We start from the raw sequence: 13,228 nt of genomic DNA on the forward strand, positions 1-13,228 counted from the left end.
GCCCGGATCTTTTTGATCATAGGGCATATTCAGTGACTCACAGCTTGTTTCATACAGGTAATATTTTTTTAGAAAAAAGAAAACGACTCGAAGTTTATTAATTTTAATAAAAAAATTTTTACGACTTGTAATGAGGTATGTAGGTACTGTTTACCACTGCAGAAAGAACAATAACCAAAACAAAGCTTGCAGAAAAAATATAGACACAAATAGTTTTCTCATCAAAATATGCTCACAGTTTAAATTATGCAGTGTATTTTATATTTTCTCTGAGAATGCAATCACGGTGAAATGTATTATTTTCTGTTTAGCTTAGCGTCTTAAAAAATATTTAAATTTTTGTAAATGGGAAGACTAACCTCACTTGAAAAAAGGTTTAGGTTCTACCAAGGCAACGACCCCAAGCATACGTCTGGTATTGTAAAAACTTGGCTTATCTGGAACTCCCCACATGTAGTACAGACACCTGCACAAAGTCCAGATCTCAACGTTATTGACAATTTGTGGATAATAAAATAAGAACCACAATATGTCCAATGCTTCTGATCTGAAACGGGTGCTACAGGAAGAATGGGATAAAATTAGTTCTGATTATACAGCAGAACTTGTAGAATCTATGAATTTCCGATTAAAATCTGAATCCGAATCAAAAGGGATACCCCACTAAGTATTAGCCGTAATCATGAAATTGAAATACTCGTACAATATTAATTTGTTTATGTTTTTTGAATACTTTTAATTTAGTGCATCATTTAAGCTGTGACTTCAAAACTATAACTGAATTATTTTAATTTGCCATATCTTTCTTATGAAAAAACATTTTTTGTTATTAAATAAATCATGTTATTTAACAATAAAAAAGTATACGATTTTTTTCTGTAATGGAAATACCATAAAATATATTTGCTTGCTCTATCGCGCATTTAAAAGGCATATTCACATACGAGATTGGATATTAGGCCGGGTCGATTTGTGGTGAGGCCAAAAAATCGCCCAATGCTCGCTGAAAATCATATTCTAGGGATCAAAATAAGAAACTTTGCCGAAGGAACCATACCTCTAAAACGAATTCTGATGTCCCCCAATTTTCGCCCAAAAATGGTGATATTTTGAAATGATTGTATGGGGAACCTCCCAGAGACTTCCAGGGGGTGTGCCACTGGCATGGGTGGATCGGACGTCCAAAGTTAGTGGGGGTCGGTCATACATTTGGACTCTATTGGAGCACTCTAAATGGGTCAAAGTGGGATTTTTCGTTCGACCCAAATTGGGGGGCATCAGAATTCGTTTTAGAGGTATGCTTTTTTCGGCAAAGTTTCTTATATTGATCCCTAGAATACGATTTTCACAGAGCAATGAGCGATTTTTAAATCGACCCGTCCTATTGGATACGCATAGGTACATTCATATGGATATACGAAGATGCTGGCACTTCTGACGGTTCGCCAAATATTATATTTTTGTCTTGCTCAAGATAAATAGGCTTATAGACAGCTTAGGCATGTGAGGGAAGATGTGGTGGTTTCGTTTTATTATGAATGTAAGTTTTTTTGTATTAAAGAATCATTTAGAATACTTAGCGGCAAAGCGGCCATCACGCTGCGCATGCTGCTGTTTCTGCGCCTATGAAGATATTTGGTTTTTGTATTATCACTCAATGTATTCTTACTTACAACTTAATACTTACTCAATGGTTAAAGCAACTTTACCTAGTGAGAACTTTCACAACCTATATTTGAAATGCATCGGCCTCGGATGGTCAAAAAGTCCACTTTTCGCGAGCATTGACTCAATGTCCTGTCTTAGGTGGAATACCTGGATCTGTTTGACGTTATACTAGCCCTGGACTTACCAATGCAAAGCCTTGAGCGTATTGCTGCTCCTAAGTACATCATTTGGAAAAGTACATCAAAATACATATATATGTACATATGTATAAGATGGCGCAAAATTAATCACTCTATCGCAAGATTCATATTTTTTGCGTATAAACAGCTACAGTATACGAGTAACGAGTAAGTACAAACAGTTAAGCACTGGAGTGCGTAAACGTCAGAATACATCACTCAAAATATATTTTTTTTATTTGGTGGAAAAGTTATTTAGAAACAAAACTGCATGATTCATTTCGTGCCACCTTGTATTATAATCAGTGATTTCTGGCGTTAATTGAACGGCAGAGGTGTTTGCATTCTCTTTTGGTTGATTGCACAGGTCTACACAATTCACTGTATTTTTGAAATGGATCCGGCTTACGATATGTTTTTGTGAAATTTTTTTTACTTAGTGGAGAAGTTATTTAGAAACAAAATTGGATGATTAATTTTGCTCACCTTGCACACACATATTTATAATTTATTATATCATGCATGTTTTTTTATTTTATTATATTTTGCAACAACTCTTTTTTAGATTAAGTGCGTTTTGTTAAATTCTTAAGGTATTGATGCAATATTTTTTAGTCAGCTTCGTATCTGGTTTGAAGTTGTTATTTTTTTTAAATCTCTTCGATCAATAATTTTCCACTCATTTTAGGTGCATTACTCGGTAGCCTCAAATCGGGCTGAAATGATGGCGTTTCTACTGAAGGCGAAAATTTATTTTGTGGATTTTGTTGCTTTTGTACTTTGGTGGCTTGCATATTGCTTAGTGCAGCTGCTGCGGTGGCTAATTTATTTTTGACTAACCGATTTGGTTTAATTAAATCTGATAAATCATAATCAATCGGTTTAGTTTTTGGTGGATTTGAGATAGCAGTTGAAGATGAAGATTCTGATACTTGTGTTGATTTAGCGGCTGGTTTCTCAGCAATGCTGCTTTTCTCTGCTGCCTTCGAATGGGTGTCTTGCTCTGTAGTTCTTGGTTTATTGTCCTCTACAATCTGTAGGCGGGTCGCATTTGGTGGCGGCAATTCAACAAATAGACTTCGCAGTTGCGTTATGGCTTTTAAGGCGACAGGATTTTGCGGCTCCAACTCTAACACTTTCATGTATAGGGCGTAGGACTGCAAGGGGAGTAAAAGTAATCTATTCTAAAAAAAGAAGAATCATCTTTTACCTCTTGCCTTCTTCCGTCGCAATATGTGGCTTCTGCCAGCCTCAAACGAGCCTTCAAGTTATCTGGTTCCAGTCGAAGGCATAGCTCACAATCTTTGATGGCTTTGGTATACCATTTAAGCTTTATATCTAAGGGAAGGGATAAATGACGTCAAGTTTAGCAAAAATAATTTATGTAAGCGGAAATCAATCAACATTAAACTCGAACAACTCTCATGCGAAAACTTTACTAGGAGGTTTGTATTCTAACGTAGCCTCCGAAAGGATTTAATTAAGTGGTAGACTGGCAAACTAAATCTGTGATAATTATGAAATCCGATTTCGGCCGAGTGGCACAGTTGTATACCTAACAAGAATGAGTACTTCTTCAAGTACCACTGGCTTCTCAATAACTGATGCGGTACTTGCGTTATACGATCTTCGCCTATACCCTATGTAGGGTGATCAATTAAGAGGTATGGAATTTTAAGTTGAAATAAAACAACGGAAATTCAAATTGGTTGGGCAATTTTTCATATTTTTGTGTAGAACCATTGATGACATTTGTTTTTTAAAGATAATCCCTTCCCCCGGCCGCCGTAGCCGAATGGGTTGGTGCGTGACTACCTTTCGGAATTCAGAGAGAACGTACGTTCGAATCTCGGTGAAAGACGAAAATGAAGAAAAACATTTTTCTAATAGCGGTCGCCCCTCGGCAGGCAATGGCAAACCTCCGAGTGTATTTCTGCCATGAAAATGCTCCTCATAGAAACCATTTGCCGTTCGGAGTCGGCTTAAAACTGTAGGTTCCTCCATTTGTGGAACAACATCAAGACGCACGCTACAAATAGGAGAAGGAGCTCGGCCAAACACCTAAACGATGTTTACGCGTTTATTATTATTATTATTAATCCCTTCCAAATCTTGTCCGCAACTGCACCGTAATTCGGCCATCCGTAGACATCGATTTTGAATGGCTTGCTGGAGGAGACGTTAGTCGGTATCTCGGGAATAACTTTAGTAATGTTGGCTTCCAATGCCTCAATCGAAGTTGGTTTATCTACAAATCATTTAGACTTTAGATACTCACACAAATAAAAGTCCAAAGGTGAGATAAATTGTTCACCGAAACGACGACGCAGTAAATCCATTGTTTCACGTGCTGCATGACAAGTAGCGACGTACGCCGTCTTGTTGTAACTAAATGTTGTGGAGATCACGACTTCTCGGCCCTCTGCAAAAGCCTTATACCACTCGTAGACCCGTTTTGATAAAGCACACTCGCCATAGGCCTTCTGCAACATTTTCAACGATTCGTCACACGAAATCCCATTCAAAACAAAAAATTTAAGACAAAATCTTTGTTCGATATTTTTGTCCATAGTGAAAATCGTAGAGGACACCTGCGGTTGACTGATATAATATAATAAATGCCAAAAATAAGCTAATTGACATATCAGGCTCAAACTCTGCGACACCATAGAGGACAGTAGAACCCACATTCCAGCAAAAAAAATTTTGACACGTGTGTAACGCGCGCTTTTGAAATGCAATTCCCGGTATTTTTTACAGAATGCATAACCTTATTTAATTTGTGTTCTTCATGGACTTTGCATATTTAAATAAATAAACAGACCTTGGCCTAAGCCTTCATGAGCGCTTGTAGAATAAGGCATATGAAGCAGAACAGAAGTCAGAACTAGATGGTTAGAAGTTCGTCCTCTAGGCGATCCCCCTGAGATATTTACGTACGAGATGGTACAATATTGAACAGTTGAAAACCAGAATAGTAGTTATGCGGCTGGTCTCTCGAATATTATAAGGTAACAATTTTTTACTTATCTAACCCTAAAAGCTCGTACTTACTTGCTGCGGCGCGATTGTTGTGAGCTGGTGCCGCTTTCTCCGGACATACCGTAATCGAGCGATCATACTCTTCAATGGCTTTTTCATATTCCTTAGCGCGAAAATAGTCGTTACCGCGCAGTCGATATCTATACAACGGCATTAAAATAATATTAAATATCGGTAAATAATACCCAAATATAAACTATTTACTGCTCGGCCAGTCGTTCGCGTTCCACTGCAGTGAGTTTGCTCATCACTTCAGCCTGCTTGGCGGAATTGGCAGCGGTATGACTGCCTTCGGGAATTGGTTGCATTTTAGACTTTTGCTTATTGAGGCGATTCTTACGTTCCACCTCTTCCTGCATGCGCTCATCAGCCAATTCCATGCGCAAACACTCTTCATCCGCATCGTATTTACTCCATTTTTGGTAATCGGTCGTCTTATTTACAGATTTTGAGGCTGCTGCGGTGCTTTCAATATTGCTTTGTGGTATCTTCGGATCTATCTTTTCGACCGACTCTTTAATGGTGCCACTCTTGCGCACTGGTGGCACCCCGAGGTCGGCTGCCGTCTTTTCAGCTGCAGCTGCAGACAATTCGCTTTCTTTGACTTTGATGCTATTCGTCCATTCCTAATGGCGCAAAAAAATATGCTTACCCCCACACACTTTTGTAATCTGGCACTTTTTACTTACGAAAATCGGTTTCCACTCTTGATTGGTGAGCGCTTCACGACCGCGTAGCTGTTCTTCATAGCGAAATAGACGACTATTTGGTTTGAGTTCGCGCAATTTGTCCTCTGCACATTTTGTGAGATCGGGAAAATGACCTTCTTCGCCGGAACGTAAAATTTTGACGATTTTTTCCATTTCTCGTATACTTTTACATTCCCGAATATAACCAAAATCCAAATGGCTCAGTGGCATCTCGTACTTCTCGATGAGCTTCCTTTTGCCTGCCGTTCCTTCCATGATATTTGTGTTTTACGAGTAAAATGTTATTTAGGCCTGTCTTTATAGATTTTGAATTGGGTAAGTTGAAATTTATTTATTTTATTTGAAAATATAAAAACATAACATCGACAAACACTTCCGAAACTACTTTGTTGTATAATCGATAGTTGATAGTGCCCATGGAAACGGCGATTGGAAGCGATTGTTTTCGTCCAAGGCGCATTCATTAAAGCTGGCGGCACTAGACCAACAACAACATTTTGTACATTAGAATAAAAGAAAGTAGGAAAGAAAGGAACGAACTTTTCTCATCATTTCATTTTATGCTGCTATCCGGATGTAGTTGATGAAAGAAAAAAGAAAAAAAAACAAATCAGCTGGTCTTAAGATACCGCATCTAATGATGGGCTCGCCTTGCTTTCGCTCTTTGGGTATTTCACACGTATTTTTTTTGAAATTTCTTGTATCTACAATTGTTCATCGTTTATCAGAGAGAGAAAATGGTTTCACCACATCGGGAATTATCGCGGGGAAGACTTATGCCCAAATAAGTGATATCACAATGCGCTTCCAAGCCTAATTGGGCTCCTCTACATTTCGTACCGTAACTTAACGTATATCGAGCTGAATTCGGCTGTCACGACATGTACCCAGGTTATATAGGTAAACCTCGTAAAATTTAGTTTTTCTGATCGTGACTATTTTATTTTTTCCTTCTTCAATTACTTAAGATCAAATTTGTAAGTGTCTTCTTAAGACGTCTACGTATCAATTGGAGAATTTCAAGCAAAGCAAAGGCAAAACCATATAAATAAATGGGATAGTAGATGGTCTGATTATATAAATCTGAGCGATATAGGATCAGCTGGGGTAAATATGAACATGGGGTAATTTCGAGCAAACGCCCTTAGCGCTTCTATGAGCAGTGTACGAACAAAAAAGTATCAAAATGTAATGCCAAGTGGACGAAGTTATGAGTGATGAGCTGACTGTGCGTAGGATGAAGAGTGTGGATTGGTAAAAAACTGAATTTATGTTTGTGAAGGTGGACTTGGAATTCGATACCACTAAAAGCCACGTAAAGGTGATTCTTTCCTCTCAAACAATGGTTAAGTCAGCGAGAAGAGATGTTTACCATTTCAGTGACAGTGTGAGTGTGAAAGTGATGTGATGTGTGGAAAAGTTGTCTTTGTTTGACGTCCCAATAACATAGTCAGCCCTATCATAGAACCCGTCGTAGAAAACTTTCGAATACGAATGTTTACTACGAATACGAAAAAATTTAAATCGTGGGTTCAAACGCATCAAACGGAGTCTCAGAATTGAGCGAAAAGTATTGAGAGATGCAAGCAACCCTCTCGATATGGGCGAATCAATGTGAGTACTTGCCTTTTTGTTAAAGAAAAAGTTTACTTAAATACGGTACAGGTTTATCAAAAATTACCGGTTAAATAAAGCTGCATTTACATATATTTTGAGTTTTATTGAAGGCAGTGCAAGCTCAGCGGGGTCGTCGTTCATAACTTCATAACATTTAGTTATGCACTAAAAGGCGTATTGGTGTCACTACAAACACGATTGTGTCCTCAGTGGGTAAATCTCGACATGGGTGCCAATGAAAAACGGCAATGCAAGATGGAATTCTATAAAAAACTAGCGGACCCTCTGCCTGCTTCGCTAGGCATATCAAAATTAGAAATGAATAATGAACACTCGATTTAAATTCACTCTATGTGTATTTATTCTTTTTTTACAATATAAAATTAATGTTAATTTTAAACTTAAACTAACGCAAAGCCTTTTAGTAAACTACATTTTTTGTTTCGCCCTGAGTTGTGGTATAAATAAACAGAACTGATGGCTTTCCTACACGTGAACATGATACATATAATTGTCCGTGGGAGAAGCATGAACATATATTCTAAGTCAATTCTGCATAATTCCAGCGATTGTCCTTGTGCTTTGTTTATTGTCATTGCAAATGCAAGACGTATTGGAAATTGCAATCTTTTGAAGTCAAAAGCTAAATCTGGTGGAATCAGCGGAATACGCGGAATTAATACGTATTCACCTTTGAATTTTCCTTTTAAAATTGTTGCTTCAATAAGATTATTCATGACCTTTTTGACTGCTAATCTTGTTCCGTTACACAATCGTGGCTGATTTAAATTTCTAAGTAAGGTATCAATTGATTTAAATGTTACAATCTCACCAGGCACATCATTTAAAATATTCGCATTCAATTGACCAACATCCTTATTTTTCGCAGCCAGTATTGGTCTTTCAGCTAACCAATTGTGATTTTGATAATTTTGCGCAATATTTGGAAAAACACTTGAAACTAATTCTTGTTTTGTGTGTGCAAAATTACAAAAATTATGTGGCAAAGTGATTAAGCCAGTAGCAGCATCAATAGGAATTTGTCCATTTCCTATCTTCAGAAGTTGTCTTGAAAATTCGTCAGCCGATGCATAATTTTGCAAATAAACTCGCAGATTTCTTTTCAAAGTCAAAGTTTTTACGTGCCTCCATAAATGGGATGTCTTTAAACATGCTTTTAATTCATCTGCTGGTGTTGAACGGGGAATTACTGGCAAAGTTTGACGAAAATCTCCAGACAATAATATTAAAGCGCCACCAAATATTTCTTGATTATTACGTAAATCTTTCAAAGTTCTATCCAATGCTTCCACTGATTTTTTATGTGCCATTATACATTCATCCCACACAATTAATTTGCATTGTTGCAAAACTCTTCCCATTCCAGAATTTTTTGAAATGTTACATGTTGGATTTTCATTAATTTGCATATTCAATGGTAATTTAAGTGCGGAATGCGCTGTACGGCCACCATCTAATAATGTAGCAGCTATTCCAGACGATGCAAGTGCTAATGCTATATTGTTTTGTGATCTTAGACTTTCACCACAAAAAAATTACGCAAACCCACGAACAAAGTTATACTAATAGAAACCTGATCTTAATACTCGAGCTACCATCAAATTAACACATTTTATTTTTTAAAAGAACATTTATGGCGCCTGTCGATCCATATTGATGGATTTCAAAAAATATATATATGGATTCAACCGCTGAATAATTTCGTATATTTTAAATCCATCTAAACTTTTACATTTGCGCATATATATATATGTATTTAACATTTAATTTAAGTAAACGTTTCAATATTTGTCCAAAAACTTTGAACTTCGAAAAATACAGGCTTATGGTTATTAATGGAATCAAATATATGTAACGAATTTTCATTTAATCTAAATCATAAAACGTTCAAATGAAGCTCAAAATATTTTTCCAGTTTAAAAAAAAGCAATGTGCTTTGATGCCGTGTCTCGCATGCATAAAAAGGAAAGAAAAGAGAGGGCAACTATTGCGTTACGAATAATACAGTCGCATACGTCACTCGACATCGAAACAATGTTATTCATGTCTGTGTATATTATATTTTATTCATTTGCGTGTATTCTCATTCCGTATACGTAATGTCCGTATAAGGGAAACACGCAAATATTGTATTTTTCACACTTACACAACGCACGCATACTTTTACCGATTTCTTTAAAACTTCACATAAACCATATATAGACCAATACCAATGATCTGTGAAAGTTTGATTGAAATCGGTGAATGCGTTTAGGCGTGAATCGGCGACTAACGAACACAAAAAAACGTCTCCATTTTTATATATTATATAAGATATAGATTTCCTGGCATCATTTTGTGTGTGGATGGGACGCACACAAATATTATTTCCTCCACTAAAGAAAAATTCCTCTACTACAACCGGAAGGGCTACTATAGTATCAGTGCCATGATTGATTGCTCCTTTAGTGGCTCCAATAAAGTGGCATACTGCTGTCGTGTGGTTACAACTTTACACCTGTGGAAGTCACATAAAAGTATCAGGTCAGTCCATAAGTTCGAGCGTAGTTTACCCATAAATTCACTTTTGTACGATTTTTGCACACAAAAAATTATTCGCGGAATATAACGGAACTATTTATAATTTCTTTGATATGATGAGCATTCAACAAGTGATAGAAGCACATGTTGTTAAAAAATAAAATGGAATCTACGAACGCGTATAAGAGGCATATTTTGAAATAAACACTGTTCACGGAGAGGATACCGTGAGTGTGAGGACTGCGCAAAAGTGGTTCTCAAAATTCCGAAGTGGTAGCTGCGACGTGGAGGATGCGCCGCGTGCTGGTCGTCCTGAAGTCTTTAACTCCGACGCCTTGCTCGAACTCGTGGAAGCTGAGCCTAATTTGACAGTCGATATGATAGCTCAGAGGTTAAATTCATCGCATGGAACAGTTCACAGGCACCTGGTTCAGTTGGGAAAGGTTTCAAAGCTGGGAAAATGAGGCACTTAAAAAATATCGACCGCCTTTACTGAATACACGCAAAGTTTTGTTTCACCACGACAACGCAAGACCTCATACCGCAAAGCAAACATTAGGCAAGCTGAATGAGCTCGGATGGGAACTAGTGCCGCATCCACCATACTCTCCGGATATTGCACCTTGTGATTATCGCCTTTTCCGTGGATTTCAATCCCATACGAGTAACAACAACTACTCCTCAAAAGAAGTTATAAAAAGGGATATCGAGGCGTATTTTGGCTCCAAGGACAAACAATTTTTTGAGCAGGGAATTAAAAATTTGCTTAGTTTGGAAGACATTGTAAATAATGAAGAAAAATATATTATTGATTAATAAATACTTTAAACATCGTTTTTATTATTTTTTAAAACCACCTTTAAAAACGCACGAACTTATGGACTGATCTGATACATATACTTCAAATATTTCTTTTTATTTATAGTTTAGTTAATATAGGACTTAAATTTTACAGCCTTTTTATTTGTTTCCTTTTAAATCCTCTTTTTATTACTCGTTCTAATTTTTGTCCTTTCGTCTAACGTCGTCGTAGAAAAATTGTACGAAACTCTAAGATTTGAGGTTACGAGTGTATTCGGTGAATGCTACTCTACGAATTTCGAATGTACGTTTGGAGCTATTTGAATTTTAAAGAGTTTTCCAATAAGAGGTGTTATTTTGATATTCAAAGAAAAATTTTATTTTTTAATATTATATAAATGATCGGATGTTTATTTCATTATAAAGAGGAAGGTATGCCGTTAATAGTGGAAAATAACATCGGGCAAATGACCACCATGACCACGCTTACAGGACAATATCCTTTTCATGAAATTTTCCATAACCGAAATGCAAAGTGGCTGCCCTATGTCTTCGATAATCTCACGAATTCCCTCTTTGAGTTCTTGAATCGACCCTGGGCTGTTGGCGTATACCGTCTCTTTCACGTGGCCCCAAAGAAAAAAGTCACAAGATGTTAAATCACAAGATCTCGGTGGCCAATTGTGATCACCTCTTCGAGAGATAACACGGTCCGGAAACTTTTCCCGTAAAAGATCAATGATTTAGTTGCTTGTGTGGCACGTAGCGCCGCCTTTTAAAAATAAATGTTGTCCAGATTAATACCATCCAATTCCGACCATAAAAAATCGTTAATCATCTCTCGATAGAGCAATCCATTCACTTAGAAAACCCATTATGATTACAATTTTTTAGTTTCTACGAAAAACAGTCTACTATGAATTACATGATAGGGCTGAGTATTTACGAAAATTTATGTTTTGAAATTCATTACTTCAGTTAAGGAACGCCGCTTTTTGCATTTTATGTCAATTCGAATGAAATTCAAACACAGCTGAATATTTTTATTTTATTTTTAATTTTACATTTTTATTTATTGTTTTATCTTTTATTCAATAACACAAGAAATCTGATTGGTGTTCAAGCACTTTTAGTAAGTTTATATTAATAATAACTGCTCGAATACGTTGATTCTTAAATTATTTTTAAGTAGTTTAAAATTTTAGGTGTTACACATTTTGTCTAAAACTGATTTGTCTAGAGTCTAGACTGACGGTGCAAAAAGATTAAATATATTATATATGCATACATACATATTTATGTATTTTTCTTTTGAAAATAGACATATGTATGTACATATGCATATATTTCGTAATTAATATTTACAAATTATAATTATTCTTCAAATAGTTCTTACTGTTTGTAGCTGTGGATGTGTGGCGCAGAAAAGCCTTTTGGATTCGGAATTTGTTTGTATGTACATAGATATACCAAAATATACAACACTTGACTTCCATCATTTTTTATTTTTCATCAAACATTTTACACACTTCACTGTGTACATTTGTAGGTAAATGGCATTATGGCTATGTATGTACGTGTCTACGAAGCATAAGGACACTGCGATCTAAGGCTATTTTCACATCACTTAAGTGACTATTGCACAAATACGAGTATATACGTAAATATATACCTATATATACATAGTATTTGTAAGTGTGTGAAGCGATTTGGACAATTATTATTTTTTTATTAAATCTTTACTGCACAAACACACACACTTATGAATGTTCCTATTTACACGAAAATATTGCATTTCAAAATTCAAAAAGAATGCGAGCAAAAAAAAGAACATAAATAAGGAAAAGAAAATTAAAAAATAAAAAAATTTAAAAAATTAAAAAAATATTGATTAAATTGACATACTTGCCCCATTGGACGGCTTGTACCATTGGTGGTGCATACGCGGGTGGTTTTCTGAGAATGCTAGTAACGGTTTGCCGAGCAAAAAGGAGAGAAATAGCTTACATCTAACGTAGGCATAGTCGGCAGCTCTCACTGAGCGATATGCAATTACGGTTACAACAGCGCCGTCCGATGAAACAATCTTGGAGTTACAGAGCCGTCAGATGCCGAGAACAACAAATTCGGTCGCCGGTGGGAACGTGTTAAAGTCATGCAACTTCTGTATATGAAAAGGGTTTCCTGAATTCTTCAAGCTATCTGGCACCAGGGCCGCTTTGACTCTAAATTCCTGTTTTCTTGATGTATTGAAGAATCAAATTTCATAATTAAGTACTATAGGTGGCGCCTCCCCAATTGCTTTATTTTTCGCGATTTTGAAGTCTGACGTCAGGTTCCTTACTAATGCACTTACTGTTTGTGAAAATTCAGTGAGTGGCTTAGTAATATTGTGATTTGTGGGGTTTAAACTAATCAAAACGAAGTACCGCGTGTTAAAATGTGAAAGTACAAATGAATAAAAAGCTCACAAATGCAATTTTTTAGGTTTTTAAGGGCTAACGCTGTGGCAAGAAGGATTTTGTGTGTGCTTATAGTTTCTCGTACTGATTTCGTTTATGCTTCCTCTTCACCAACAAGTAATTATCCTTCGTCTTGTTTGTTAATTAATGGAGCTTGACGACCCAGCGAATGTGGAAGGTGTCATCTGGTATTCTATCATCCTTGCAT

The 13,228-nt window shown here is 36.4% G+C and overlaps 1 protein-coding gene across 1 annotated transcript; it reads right to left on the minus strand.

Moving 5' to 3' along the window:
- Window positions 1-1,971: 1,971 nt before the first annotated feature.
- On the minus strand, window positions 1,972-5,866 carry LOC128855474 (sperm-associated antigen 1). The gene is made up of 5 exons (XM_054090415.1): window positions 5,579-5,866; window positions 5,094-5,515; window positions 4,902-5,029; window positions 3,058-3,185; window positions 1,972-3,004 (listed from the first exon to the last, which is right to left on the minus strand). The coding sequence occupies exons 1-5, from the start codon at window positions 5,852-5,854 to the stop codon at window positions 2,498-2,500; spliced, it is 1,461 nt and encodes a 486-aa protein (XP_053946390.1). The 5' UTR covers window positions 5,855-5,866; the 3' UTR covers window positions 1,972-2,497.
- Between the last annotated feature and the right edge of the window lie 7,362 nt (window positions 5,867-13,228).

Source organism: Anastrepha ludens, chromosome 2 (assembly GCF_028408465.1).
Source record: "Anastrepha ludens isolate Willacy chromosome 2, idAnaLude1.1, whole genome shotgun sequence".
Lineage (NCBI taxonomy): Eukaryota > Metazoa > Arthropoda > Insecta > Diptera > Tephritidae > Anastrepha > Anastrepha ludens.

What these genes read in the sequence shown, in the direction of transcription:
- LOC128855474 (XM_054090415.1), bottom strand. Translation starts at nt 5,854, where the DNA reads ATGGAAGGAACGGCAGGCAAAAGGAAGCTCATCGAGAAGTACGAGATG. An exon ending in AAGAGTGGAAACCGATTTTC is followed by an intron (nt 5,516 to 5,578) that starts GTAAGTAAAAAG and finishes TTGCGCCATTAG; the next exon opens with GAATGGACGAATAGCATCAA. An exon ending in GCGACGGAAGAAGGCAAGAG is followed by an intron (nt 3,005 to 3,057) that starts GTAAAAGATGAT and finishes CTCCCCTTGCAG; the next exon opens with TCCTACGCCCTATACATGAA.